This window comes from Temnothorax curvispinosus, unplaced genomic scaffold (genome assembly GCF_003070985.1).
Source record: "Temnothorax curvispinosus isolate PA1 unplaced genomic scaffold, ASM307098v1 QBEX01012336.1, whole genome shotgun sequence".
Classification (NCBI taxonomy): domain Eukaryota; kingdom Metazoa; phylum Arthropoda; class Insecta; order Hymenoptera; family Formicidae; genus Temnothorax; species Temnothorax curvispinosus.
In genome coordinates, this window is record NW_020222116.1 from 12,395 (window position 1) to 24,265 (window position 11,871).

Consider the following 11,871-nt stretch of genomic DNA (forward strand, 5'->3'; position numbering starts at 1 on the left):
GATGTTTAAAGTGTCGCGTAAGATCAGTGAGGCTAACTAATTTGGGAATAATTATGTATATACTGTTAACTTTTATATTAACATGTGCTCAAACTGTGAAATGTACATATGTCTAATGTTAAATAATATCTCAATAATAGAAACTTATAGATCTCTAATAATAATCGATTATTCATCAATCTCAAAATTATGAGAATAAATTTTCAATGTTTTGTCCTGAGTTTCATTTCCATGTTATAAGCTGCCTATAATTAATCATTGGAACAATTACTTCCTCCGATATTTCGTATCTTCCTCCCTCGCTTCCTCTTACATAAACAATGTCAGACGACAGTCAACCGTTTAATGAGAAGCTCGTAGGCGAGCATTCTGCATGTTTTCACTTGCCTCTCTATCGACTCGACCAGGCGTATTATGGAACACTGTGTGTCGTAAGTACAAGTTATGTTCACCGTTCGCGCGAACGTCACTCGAAAATAAATAATCGCGACGCGCTGCTGCTCGTTATCGAAGCTGGAAGCGAGCGTGCTCGAATTCTTCTCACGTGAAATACGCTCCCTGCCACTTTACGCCTCTCCGCAGTGGAGAATCTTCCTGTAACTATCTTTTTTTTTCCTGGATATACGTATGAAGAAGTTACATCGCATTCGTAACGTTTCGAGCTGATTTATTATTGCATGTAGGACATATGGACTAATTTCTGTATGTGGCACTAATAAGGAATAATAATTTAATCATCCATAGAGATAAATCATCTTTCGTAAAAATACGACGTGTCTTCTTCACACATTTGTGTCCCTTCGAGTCCCTTAATAAGTCGCGATTTGTCAGTTCGGCAGTTTGACTTCACCATTTTTAATTGAATGGTCGTCCCGAAGGCACAGAATCCGGGGGAAAAACGTACTAATTCTTAAAAAAAGACTTAAGAGCCAATAATTTCTAGGCTGAAGAGCCTGAGGTGAAAAACTCGACAAGTCAAATGTCGTGTGACGCGAAGATTGGAAAAACCGAAAATTCCGCAGATCCGCATTCCGGGATTTCGTGAAAAAGGACGCCGTGGGCATCATTGTTCCTGCTTGCAGAATCTTCGTACGGTTGAATCCGGTATCTTCAGACGATCTCGGCGATCCAATCCCGCGAACTACGTTTTTATTCGTCCGGGTTTGTCGCGTAGAGGCGCAGGAAGGACGTCGACATTCACTTTTAGTGATCTCTCAGGATATGTTTGCGTCTTTGCGGCACCGACGCCGTCGCCGACGATCCGGTACTCTCGAAAGAGGCCGGAAAAAGAAGATACGAGAGAGATGCCCGGTCTCAGACGCTACAGCCGGAGGTGACTACCTCCTCGCTGTTAGGCTGATGACTCCACCTGCACTGATGACAACTGCCCGTCGTCGTCGCTGCCGTCGACGACGTCGTCGTCGTCGTTGACGTTGTCGTCGCCGTCGTGGGCTCCTCCGGCGCGGAGTTGGCGACGTCACCGGACGCCCGCAGGCCCTGCTCGAGCTCCAACAGCTGACCCATGAAGTTCAGGTTCGGACTGATGATCGGACGCGCGTTTTTCACCAGTTTGTACGCCTCCACCATCGACAGGCCTTTGTGCCGCATTATGTAAGCGATCGCGATTGTTGCGCTGCGCGACACACCAGCTTGACAGTGCACCAGCACGCTGCTTCCAGCCTTCCGCGCTTCCTCTGGAACAGGAGACAAATTGCGAGATAAATGCGTGTTTCGTTTCTTTTTTACAGTAGTGATGATGAAAAGTTATTCAACGATCTAAAGGAAAACCATCACTTTTCAATTACGATAAGAAAATACCTGCTCTAATTTATTCTTAATTTAATAATAATCTCAAATTTCGTAAAAAGTCAACAGAAAGATGCACGAAAAAACGGCAGCATATTTTGTAATTATTGAATTTAATTTCTTTTCAATATACAAAAAGAAATTTTGGTAATGTTTTTAGATGTCTTATTGCTCCGTAATTATTCAAAAACTACGTTGTGATTAAAAACATATATTCAATGCTGATCTACGAGACTGTAGATCACTCTACTGCAGCGTGCAGAAAATATGCGTTTGCTTGTATTTAGTTCGAAATCTTCTTTGTATATAACACTGAAACAAAGATTTCAAGATTCACGCTTTGTACGACGCGTACTTTTGAAAAATATGAACAAGTCGAGCTCGTAAATGTTGAAACGAAACAGTCGTGAAACCCGAACGACCGACTCGGGTTATGCAATATATGGGGGATGCTATCGTATCGTATCGCCAGCGTGAGTCACTGCATCGCCCGGATCCTATGCAGACTATGCAAACGTTCTATCGCACGCTGCGAGAGAATTCGACTACGTGACTGCGTGGGACAAGTTGATCGCATCTTTCGGAAGATAGCTTTAATCGTGCACTTCAAGACATATCTTAATACTAGACCTTGTTAATCCGTATACTTTTAAATCGATCATGATAAAAGACGAAAAATGATATCGTGCACTGAGAAGACGCACGACGCGGAGAAATTGCAAGTCTGGCCAATAAAAAAAGAGGAAAAATAAATACATACACGCTTACATAACTTACTAAATCTTAAGAATAATGTGAACATTTTTAAGCCGATCATAATAAAAATGGAAAGAAATATCTTTTATGTTCTTTACTGAAAAGATGCATAACGCGGAGAAATTACAAGTCTAGCCGATAAAAAAGGAAGAAAAATAAATAAATACACTCAAATATCTTATTAAACCTTAATAATAACCTAAACACTTCTAAATCGATTCAAATAATAGAGGAAAAGATTTTTGTTACGTTTTTTATCGAAAAGATGCAAGGTACGAAAAAATTACAAGTCTAGATAAAAATAGGAAAGTAGTTACATACACTTGAAAATATCTTGTTAATCTTAATAATTTAAACATTTTCAAGTTCGTAATAAAAGAAGAAAAAATATATTATTTATCTACAGCGAAGACGCGTGGAAAAAAAATTGCAAGTCTCGACAGAAAAAAGGAAAAAAAAGATAGCTACTCGGCATCGTCGAATTTGTGATTAAGCGAATCACGATGCGTGAAGGAATGAGTTTCTCGAAAGTAAACTTCAGGATCGGGTGCCACAACGACGACAGGGTGCGGAGTCGGTTTATTCAACCGGCATTCCACCAGTTGCACGCTCGGGAGGAGGCCCGTTTCCCTCCATCCCTCTGTCTCTCTCTCTCTCTCTCCCTTTCGTCCCTTTTCGAGCCCTTACAACCGCCACGCACGACTGCTACCCTGCTTTTCCCTTCCACGTGTAATTCCCCTCCCTCTCACGTCTCCTCTCCTCTCGCAGATGCGCGGTGCGCTCGTAGAATAGTGCGTGAAGAACGCGCGAGAGAAGGAGTTCGACGACGTCAAGGATGAAGGAGGAGAGAGAAAACGCAGGGTCAAAGGGTGAAGGGGGGAAGTCTCTTACGTTTCAAGCGCGCGCGCATGACTCATGCCTTCATGAATGGAAGGTTCTTCTGGTCTCCTGCTGTTCGAGCGCTCTGGTTCAATGGTCCACCGGAAACGCCTGGTTACACCCTGTTTCCGTCCATGGGCTCGCTACTACTTGCCGCGAAATAACGGAATGAACGCAACGGAGCGACCGGAAGAAGAACGGCAGGAAGCGTGCCGCCGGCGTAATCGTGGAAATTACGTTCAACCGACGATCATCGTGTCGGATATCGAGGACCAAAGATTGGCGTGTCGACTTTGAATTATTTCGTTGTTGTTGCGAAATTGTGTTCAAAGGAAAGAGGATGTTTCTAAACAATTAGCAGAAGACAGTTCTCTCGACAACATTTTTCAAATTTTGAATAAAGAGCCTGTTACTTTTAGAAAGCTGCACGGACGATGGCAACGTAAAATAATACCCGATGTTCTGCCATTGTTCTAAAAAGGCAGTCCCTCGTTTAATCCTCTCGACAACATTTTTCAAATTGTAAATAAAGAGCCTGTTACTTTTAGAAAACTGCACAGACGACGACAACGTAAAATAATACCCGATGTTCTACCATTGTTCTAAAAAGGCAGTCCCTCGTTTAACCCGGGAACTAACGCCTGGGGTGATTTTTACATCCCAGTGTCGAGTAAATGAAGCTCACGTCAACAGTAATTTTAATATGCTTCTTTCGTTTTTTTAACATTTTTTGTTTCTCTTTAATTTTTTAAGAAAATGTTGAGTAAGGGTATATACATATTGTCCCCAAATACTAATAAATTATAAAACAATAAACAATATATAAATAATAACGATGACTTTGAATGGGGATGTAAAAATCACCCCAGGTGACCATTTATAAAAAAAAATCAGGTACCCGTTTCCGGATTAAACCTGGCTCTTATTTAAACTCTTCCATGATCTCTCCGACAATACAAAAGGGAGAAAAACTTGAAGCAAAAGCACTCACCGATGAAATCGAACGCTTCCTCGAAGTACTGCTTGAGGTTCTGATGGCCGGAGTCCGAGGCGGGTATCTGCCTGTACGTGATACCCCGTTCCTCGTGGTAGCCGGGCAGCTGCGATGTGACGTTCAGCACCCGGGTGGCGCCGAGGGCGCGCAGTAGCTGCAGATCGGCGGCGTCCCGGCCGTTACCGAGGTAAAGGAACGGCAGCACGCGGGACGCCGGGTGACTGTCGATGTCGGCCGGCTGCGGGGTCGGCGGGCCGGAGATGCTCAGCACGGGACAACCCGGTCCAGGACTCGTGCAGCCGCTCACCGTCGTCGTCGACGGATCGGCGACGGCGGCGGCGGCAGCGGCAGCGGCGGCCGCGCCGTTCGGCAGAAGCGTGTCCTCGCATAGGTCTCGATGCCGCTTGTGGAACTCCCGGTGTCCACCTGAAACATTCGGTAATTAATTAATAAGAAAAATGTTGATATTTTACGTATATACATTATTATTAAGGTCAGTCTACAATGAGTCGTTAGTCGTTAGTCAGATGTCGGAAGAGAGTCCAGAAGAAATAGTCATAAGCGTATCGTAAGGCAATCGGAAGTCTGTAATCGGTGATCGTAAGAGGCATTTGGTCAATCGCTTACGATCGCCGATTACAGACTTCCGATCGCCTTACGATACGCTTATGACTTTCCGATTCTCTTCCGACATCTGACTGTAACGACTAACAACTCATTGTAGACTGACCATTAATCCTAAGTTGTGATAAATGTAAGGGAAAATGCCAGACGATATCTTTTAATTTTCTGTTTAACGTTCAATTCTGTTAGTCCCGCGAGTAGCTCGTCGTCGAAGACAATTCCATGATTAGATTAATTTGCACGAAGCGAAAATTAACGCCGAACAAAGCCGGGGCGCGTACCTGCTTTCGAACGTATACATATATGAAACGTACACAACGCTTGCCGTCGATAAACAATGAGTACATGGTCGGTCGCGATTCTATATCTGTTAGAAACACTGGGAGAAACGTCGCCGAGCCAACTTATTGATTAACTCGGATATATACGTCCCGCGTGTTCCGAAATAATTATAACTCGCGCAACGATCTCATCCTCTATTTACAGGCTACTTTGTGGATCGTTATAGATTCTCGTTTGGAGAATCATCATTTGTGATATGAGAATTTTTACAAATATAGATGTTTTTCCTCTTCGTAAAAAATATTGGAGGTATAATGTCACGCCACATCAATCTTACCTCGCGTCATTAATTTGACATTATCTCACAAGCGTTTTTAGTTTAATCACTCATTTGTATGTTTGGAAAGGTGGGCACGATATCTCTAAACCACTCTATATGTAGGTCAAGGTAAATATTTAATGAATGATCGATCAGGCAAATTAATTTATTTACTTGAATTATAAACGCGGATCGTGACACAATATTTCGCCTACATCTAAAAAATAAAAAATCTTGAAGATCTCAAAAATATAAAAGATTTTAGAAATTCGGTCATTGCGCTTGTGTAAGATCACGGATTCGGAATCCTAGAAATGTGGAGCATCTGGAAGAGAATCTAAGGATAAGAGAAGCGATCGGACTTCAGAAACCTAAAAACACGAAGATCCGAAATTCAATTATCTCACGATCAAGCAGCCGAAGCATTCGAGCAGAATTCGAAGCCTCGAACGGATTTAGAGAAGCGATAAATTTTCGAAAGGATCTCTGAAAATGGGTATCTCTCGCGATCAACGAACGCGGAGAAAGAGATCTACGTTGCCAGTTGTTGCGTATACCGCGATTAATAGTATAGCGTAATTATCTCTGAATGTTTCCTGGAATGTTAATTCATAAAACGGCTCAGCTCGCGTCTTCTGTATCTCGAGGAGATGAGATCTCTCGGAAACCCGAAGAGACTTCTCGGAATGCCCCGTATATACATATATTTGTATCATTGGAAAATAAAAAGCGCTAGGGTCTCGTGGAGATTCCTGCTCTACGATTTACGTAAGCGACAATTGTGAGAGAAGTCGCAGAAGCCGGGACCCAAGACGAATCTCAGAGGGTGAGGGCCGTCGTCTGAGGACGACCGGTTCGCGACAGCCCAGCGTTGGGGGATGGTGGGATATTCCGCGACGGCGCGGGGAAAAAAATGGGCGGAAAGGAAGAAACGGACGGGGGATCCGAGAATAAACGGACGGCGGATAAAAATAAAGGAACGCCGTGAACGCGAAAAGGAGAGAGAAGGCGAGGAAGAAATGTGGGCTAAAAGTGTCTTCCTCTCCTGACCTGCGGCTGCTAAGGCCTGGCCTGGCTCAACGATGACTCACTCGTTAGCCCCCTCTCGTCCTCTCTGTCCCCCTCTCCCCCCGCCCTCCCCCCCGGGTCGGTTGGCTCTCTCGCGAAGCGGCCACCAACCCCAAACTGTCGTCGCCAATCATTATTCCAACGTTGGCAAAGCTCCTTTCCGATTTCAAATCCAGCTCGTGACAGTACGTGAGTAATACTGTGCAAAACGGTCTGTGTTTTGAAACGAATTTCCGGAAAATTCTCGAAATTGGAAGGAAGGATTCGCCGATCGTTGCTCCGATTTTGGCAAAAGTTGTTTGATTTCAATGATCTCTGATCGAGTATCGTCACGAAATATGAATTATCTCACGAGTAATGAAACACCATCTTTGGAAAATAATCATTTAAAAGAACAATGTACATGTAATTTCTATTCCGCGACTTCCATATTGGTCTCGTTTCCATACATCTGGCTTTCGCTGATCTATTTTTCATGCTACGGTGCCACGCACTATTAATACTGTGCACATTCCTTGTGCAATTTCTGCAGTGCAATAAAACAAATCGCACATAGATTAAATATCAAACCTATTTTGTCATAATAATTATAGGCTTTATTTAATAAAGTTCGAGAAGAGTTAGTGTTATATTAACTTCTAAAAAATGCCAGCTGTTGGAAGTGAGACGTCCGCGAAGCACAATCTCTTTATCAAATCTTTAGCGACTCCAACATTTGTTGCGAGTAATAGGCGATGATATATTCCATAAAAGTGAGAAAGAAGAATTCAGTGCCGACTACTGTATTGTTGTAAAAAGTACGGACTTGAAGAGGAAGTTGAACCGAATACGAAGATTATAAACGGTCAAAGTGTGAAGAGATAATGCACGAGAGCCGCAATGATCGTTGCGGAAAAACCGAATGTGGGTTACTTTTATTTAGGTCGGCATCGCGATCGAGAGATGGTGGTGCGATTTACACGTTGTGCGATCGCGCAACGGTCGTCGCACCCGATGGAAATCCTGTTACTCAAACACCATCACGTTCTCGAAGCAAGAATCTGCAGCGACAGCGTTTCGTATACGCGGCAACGAGAACTGTTTACAGCTTGTGGAATCCACGTTTTTGCTGATATCGAGAATTTTTGCGGATTATATTTACGATCGCGTATCGAAAAGGGAAGCGTGCCGAGCACGACCGCGGCGTGAGAATCCTCGACGAAAGCAGAAGTGATCGAATGTTTACACCAAGTATTGCAAAATTGCCGGCGTTGCATTAAACAAAGTTGGAGGAAAGAACGCGATTAACTTGATTATCGAGCTGCGCGCAAGGAAGAATTGAGGGATCTTTGTAACGGAAATTCTTCTACCTAGCGGAAGTTCAATTTGCGAAAATGATACTTTTCTATGTTTATGTTTCGTACAAAGATAGAAAAGAAAATATATGACTTAAAAGATAACATATGACTCCGTCTAATTTCTAAGAAGCCGTCACTGAAATAATTTGAGAATCGTGCAAAAGAAAGCAACGTAAAATGGGACGATCAATGATTTTCTGTAGTCATATAATGTAAACGAATTAATGCATGCAGCATTTCACGATTAATAATAAAAATTTGCAGCAAAATTGATTAAATAATATAAATTATTTTCTACGAATTCCATATATATTTAAACATAGCAACGTTTTACTTTTTATAACTTGTAGTTTGAATAGTTTAACTTGAAAATAATTAAGTTCATAACAAGATTTGTGTCATCGAATTTTCCCTAAGGAAAACCGAGCTCTAATTTGTCAAGGACGGTTAGAAGGAATTAAAAACAGCTAAAAAGGAAAAGAACAAGTTAGCGGGATAATCCAGCATGCATACGTATCGAAGAGAAGATTTCTTCAAGAAGAATTACGTGTCTACGGGCAAAACGACCAAATCTTTTGTGTGAGCGTTAAAACACAAAGTTACATCTGTAATATTTTAAAGATTTATACATGCAAGAATGTCGGAATTTAAAGAGCTGTTCAGCCATGGTGAATATCTCGTGATTTCTGGATCTGAATTCTATCTCCTTAACGCTTGAAATTCTAACGCCAGTTTTGCCTGTAAATATTATACGTAAAATACAATATTCTAACTGATATATAACTTGCTTTGCGACACTTGTAAAATATCTGCTAGCTCAACCGATACATTCTTTTTTTCTTTACCTAGAAAGACCAAGACAAAATAATACCTACATTCTTTCTGATCAGGTATGACATCATCGAGACGATGATTCAGGAATACGAAGCCGAAATAGTGATCGCTTAATAATAACAATCGAGGAGACGGATGGACAAACTTGACGGTGAACGCGGTGAACAAAAACCGCCGTTTAATCAGTCAGACGATCAACAGTCCCAAAAGTTACTCAGACACTGACGTAATTTTACACTCATGTTTTTATTTACCGCAAGTCCCCGAGGGACTTCCCCGTCGCGATGATGTCACTAACGCGCGCATAAGTATCTATAGGTATGGTGCGCGTTAAAAAAAAATTATATATTTATCAGAAAGTAAGAGGAGAAGCTCGTATATGAAACTCTGAAGGGGATCGATTTAACTTACTCCAAGAATCGAGATTCTCGAACGGCACCAGTCGGAGCACGAGGCAAGGTGCGCCCTTCCTGATCCTCATGACGTTTAAAATTAATCCTGAACGCAGATCCCAATCCTCTTCCCGCGGCCCGTACCGGTCTCACCGCGCCATTTGACACAGAATTTCGCGAAACGGAGACAATCCTCGCGCTACCCCAGGGGCACGGCCAAGCCGGAGACGCGCGAGATATCTTTTTACTTCTTTTTCTGTTATATTTATTTTCTTTTTTTTTCCTTCGGCGCTCCGCTTCGTTTCGTCGGAGCCACGAGGCGCGAATCGTGACGGCACCACGATTGGCGGGAGACTGCGGGCTGAACGGCACGAGAGAGTTTACATGAGGCCCCAGGTCGTGCTGGGATGAGTCACCGCGCGGCGCGCCGATTGGCCGGCCGCCGCCGTGACGTTCGTGAATCGTGGCCCGAGCGTTTCCGAGCGTATACGCGACGTGACGGCGAGCGTGTTACGGCGATTCTTTACGCGTGCCGCGCGGCCGCGGCCGCGCGGCGATGCGGCCGGTTGATTCTTTCATGCACCGATATATACCGGGTGGCGCGCCGAATACCGCGCCGCGCCGCCACCCGTTTTTGCGTCCTGTCTCTTGCGCGCGTCTCGCCTTTTTGACGTCTCAAATTTTGCGAAAGAGTTATTTTTCATGGGGGGAAAAGATAACTGTTGATGGCAATGTGTAAAATTTCGTTTATCGGTTTTATTTCGAAGTCTCCTATAGATTCTTTCCTGCTTCACAAACGTCTTTTGCCACCGAATGATTAAAAAGTTGCGACACATTCTCGTCATCGGATCTCAATGTCGTAGGTTGAATCAGATAATCGGATGCGTTCGGATTAAGCCTGCGGATTCAGGCTCCGGGAACGAATGATCTAAAGGTCTAAACATCGCGGGAGATCTACGCATGGAAATTCCTTCGATGCCAATGACTAACCGCTTAGAACGAAACGTTTATTATGCTTCCGACAAAGCGTCATCCTGCTCTATTCTTTTTATCGCGATTTCAAGGTCTTCCGCGAGACGACTGGATCGGGGCGCGCGATCAAGGATCCGTATAGGATCGCGTCATTGCGTATACGCGAAATGACGTCGCGCGGCGCGGCGCGGCGCGGCTCCGGAGCGGAATTCGTAAAACCTTTCCGGCACTGTGCATGTTTCATGCAAGTGACACGCGGTATATATTTAGATTCTCGAATCCAGATTCCCTGGGACCTCTCGGAAAGAGCGTGCGAATCTTGGTATTCTTCCCTAATTACTCCCTAATTACTTGACATTCTTCCCTAATTCGGTTCTCGTCTCTCTTTTGATATCAAAAGAATTAACTTGTATAAGAATTGTATAGTTAATCCTCTAATGGCAAGATGGTTTTTCAGAACATATTTAATAATAGACAAAGCCGTGGGTCGCATACGACCCCAACCTTACCATTAGAAAGTTAATTTACAGGCCTTTTGAAGCGATGCTCAAATTTTCAAACTCCACGAGCTTTCACGGTCTTTAGATCTTTAACAGTCTCGTCTTTCGAGACCTCGGGACTACTCTGGGATATTCGGACTCTTGGGATTTTTCCATTCTCGGGTTCTCAAGTTCACGGATGCACGGATTCTTAAATGTCTGGAGTATAGTTTAACGAGAGCCGGAAAACATGCACTATAGCGATATTCTATTACCGAGAAGTTTCGTTTCGTCCGTTTCGATTTTTCCTCATCGGTGAATTATTCGCTAAGATTAAATTTTGAATATTGCAATGTAACACAGAGCTCTTTTACGGGCTTAATGTGTGCCTTTGCAAGTTATTGAAATTAAATCTGATTTCTATATCCATGCATACACATTGATAAGGATTTGTTGATCTTTAATACTTCAATTTGTAGTTACTGTTGTTAAATGGAATAAAAAATTTTACAATAAATCTATATATTTAAGATTTCAATAAATAAATAACTGTCAATGCTATTTAATAAATAAATAGCTAATCTATATCAATTTATTAAGTAAATAACTACATATGATAGCTATATCAATTTAATAAGCTATAAATAGCTATAAATCTATATTTAATAAACTGAGGTACAAGTATTTGAAACCTAAAGGATCGATGATCTTGTTATAGCCTTTAAGAAGCCCGAAGTTTCTAATTTAAGAACTTTTTAAATCTCAAACACTTAAATTTCAATTTTAGATACACGGACCCGCAATAAAATTATTTATTCTAAGTCAAACAGCAGACGTTAATTAGTTCAGACATCACTCCTTTCAAGTGACCAATCCTGGATTTGGCGAATTATTTTAGACGCGAGAAAGTGCAATGACAAAATTAACAGACCCGACGCTCAGCCAACTTGTGCATTTGTTTTCACGACTATGCACTAAAATACGGCGAACGTGAAGCGAGTGCCAATTCATTATTACACCAAGGAATGACGTACAATTCCCCAGAGATAAGATCTGCGTAGTATCTACGCAGATACATGGGTAGAGAGAGAGAGAGAGAGAGAGAGAGAGAGAGAGAGAGAGAGAGAGA

The 11,871-nt window shown here is 42.6% G+C and overlaps 1 protein-coding gene across 5 annotated transcripts in view; it reads right to left on the minus strand.

Annotated features, from left to right (window-relative positions):
• The window catches only part of LOC112462382 (dual specificity protein phosphatase 10-like), a 34,255-nt gene continuing 22,384 nt past the window's right edge, over positions 1 to 11,871 (minus strand). For all 5 annotated transcript variants that reach the window (XM_025028116.1, XM_025028119.1, XM_025028120.1 and 2 more), the window contains 2 exons: positions 4,433 to 4,861; positions 1 to 1,694 (listed from right to left, as the gene is read on the minus strand). In XM_025028116.1, coding sequence (XP_024883884.1) covers positions 1,315 to 1,694; positions 4,433 to 4,861 — 809 coding nt within the window. In that variant the 3' untranslated portion in view covers positions 1 to 1,314. The remainder of the gene's footprint in view (positions 1,695 to 4,432; positions 4,862 to 11,871) is intronic.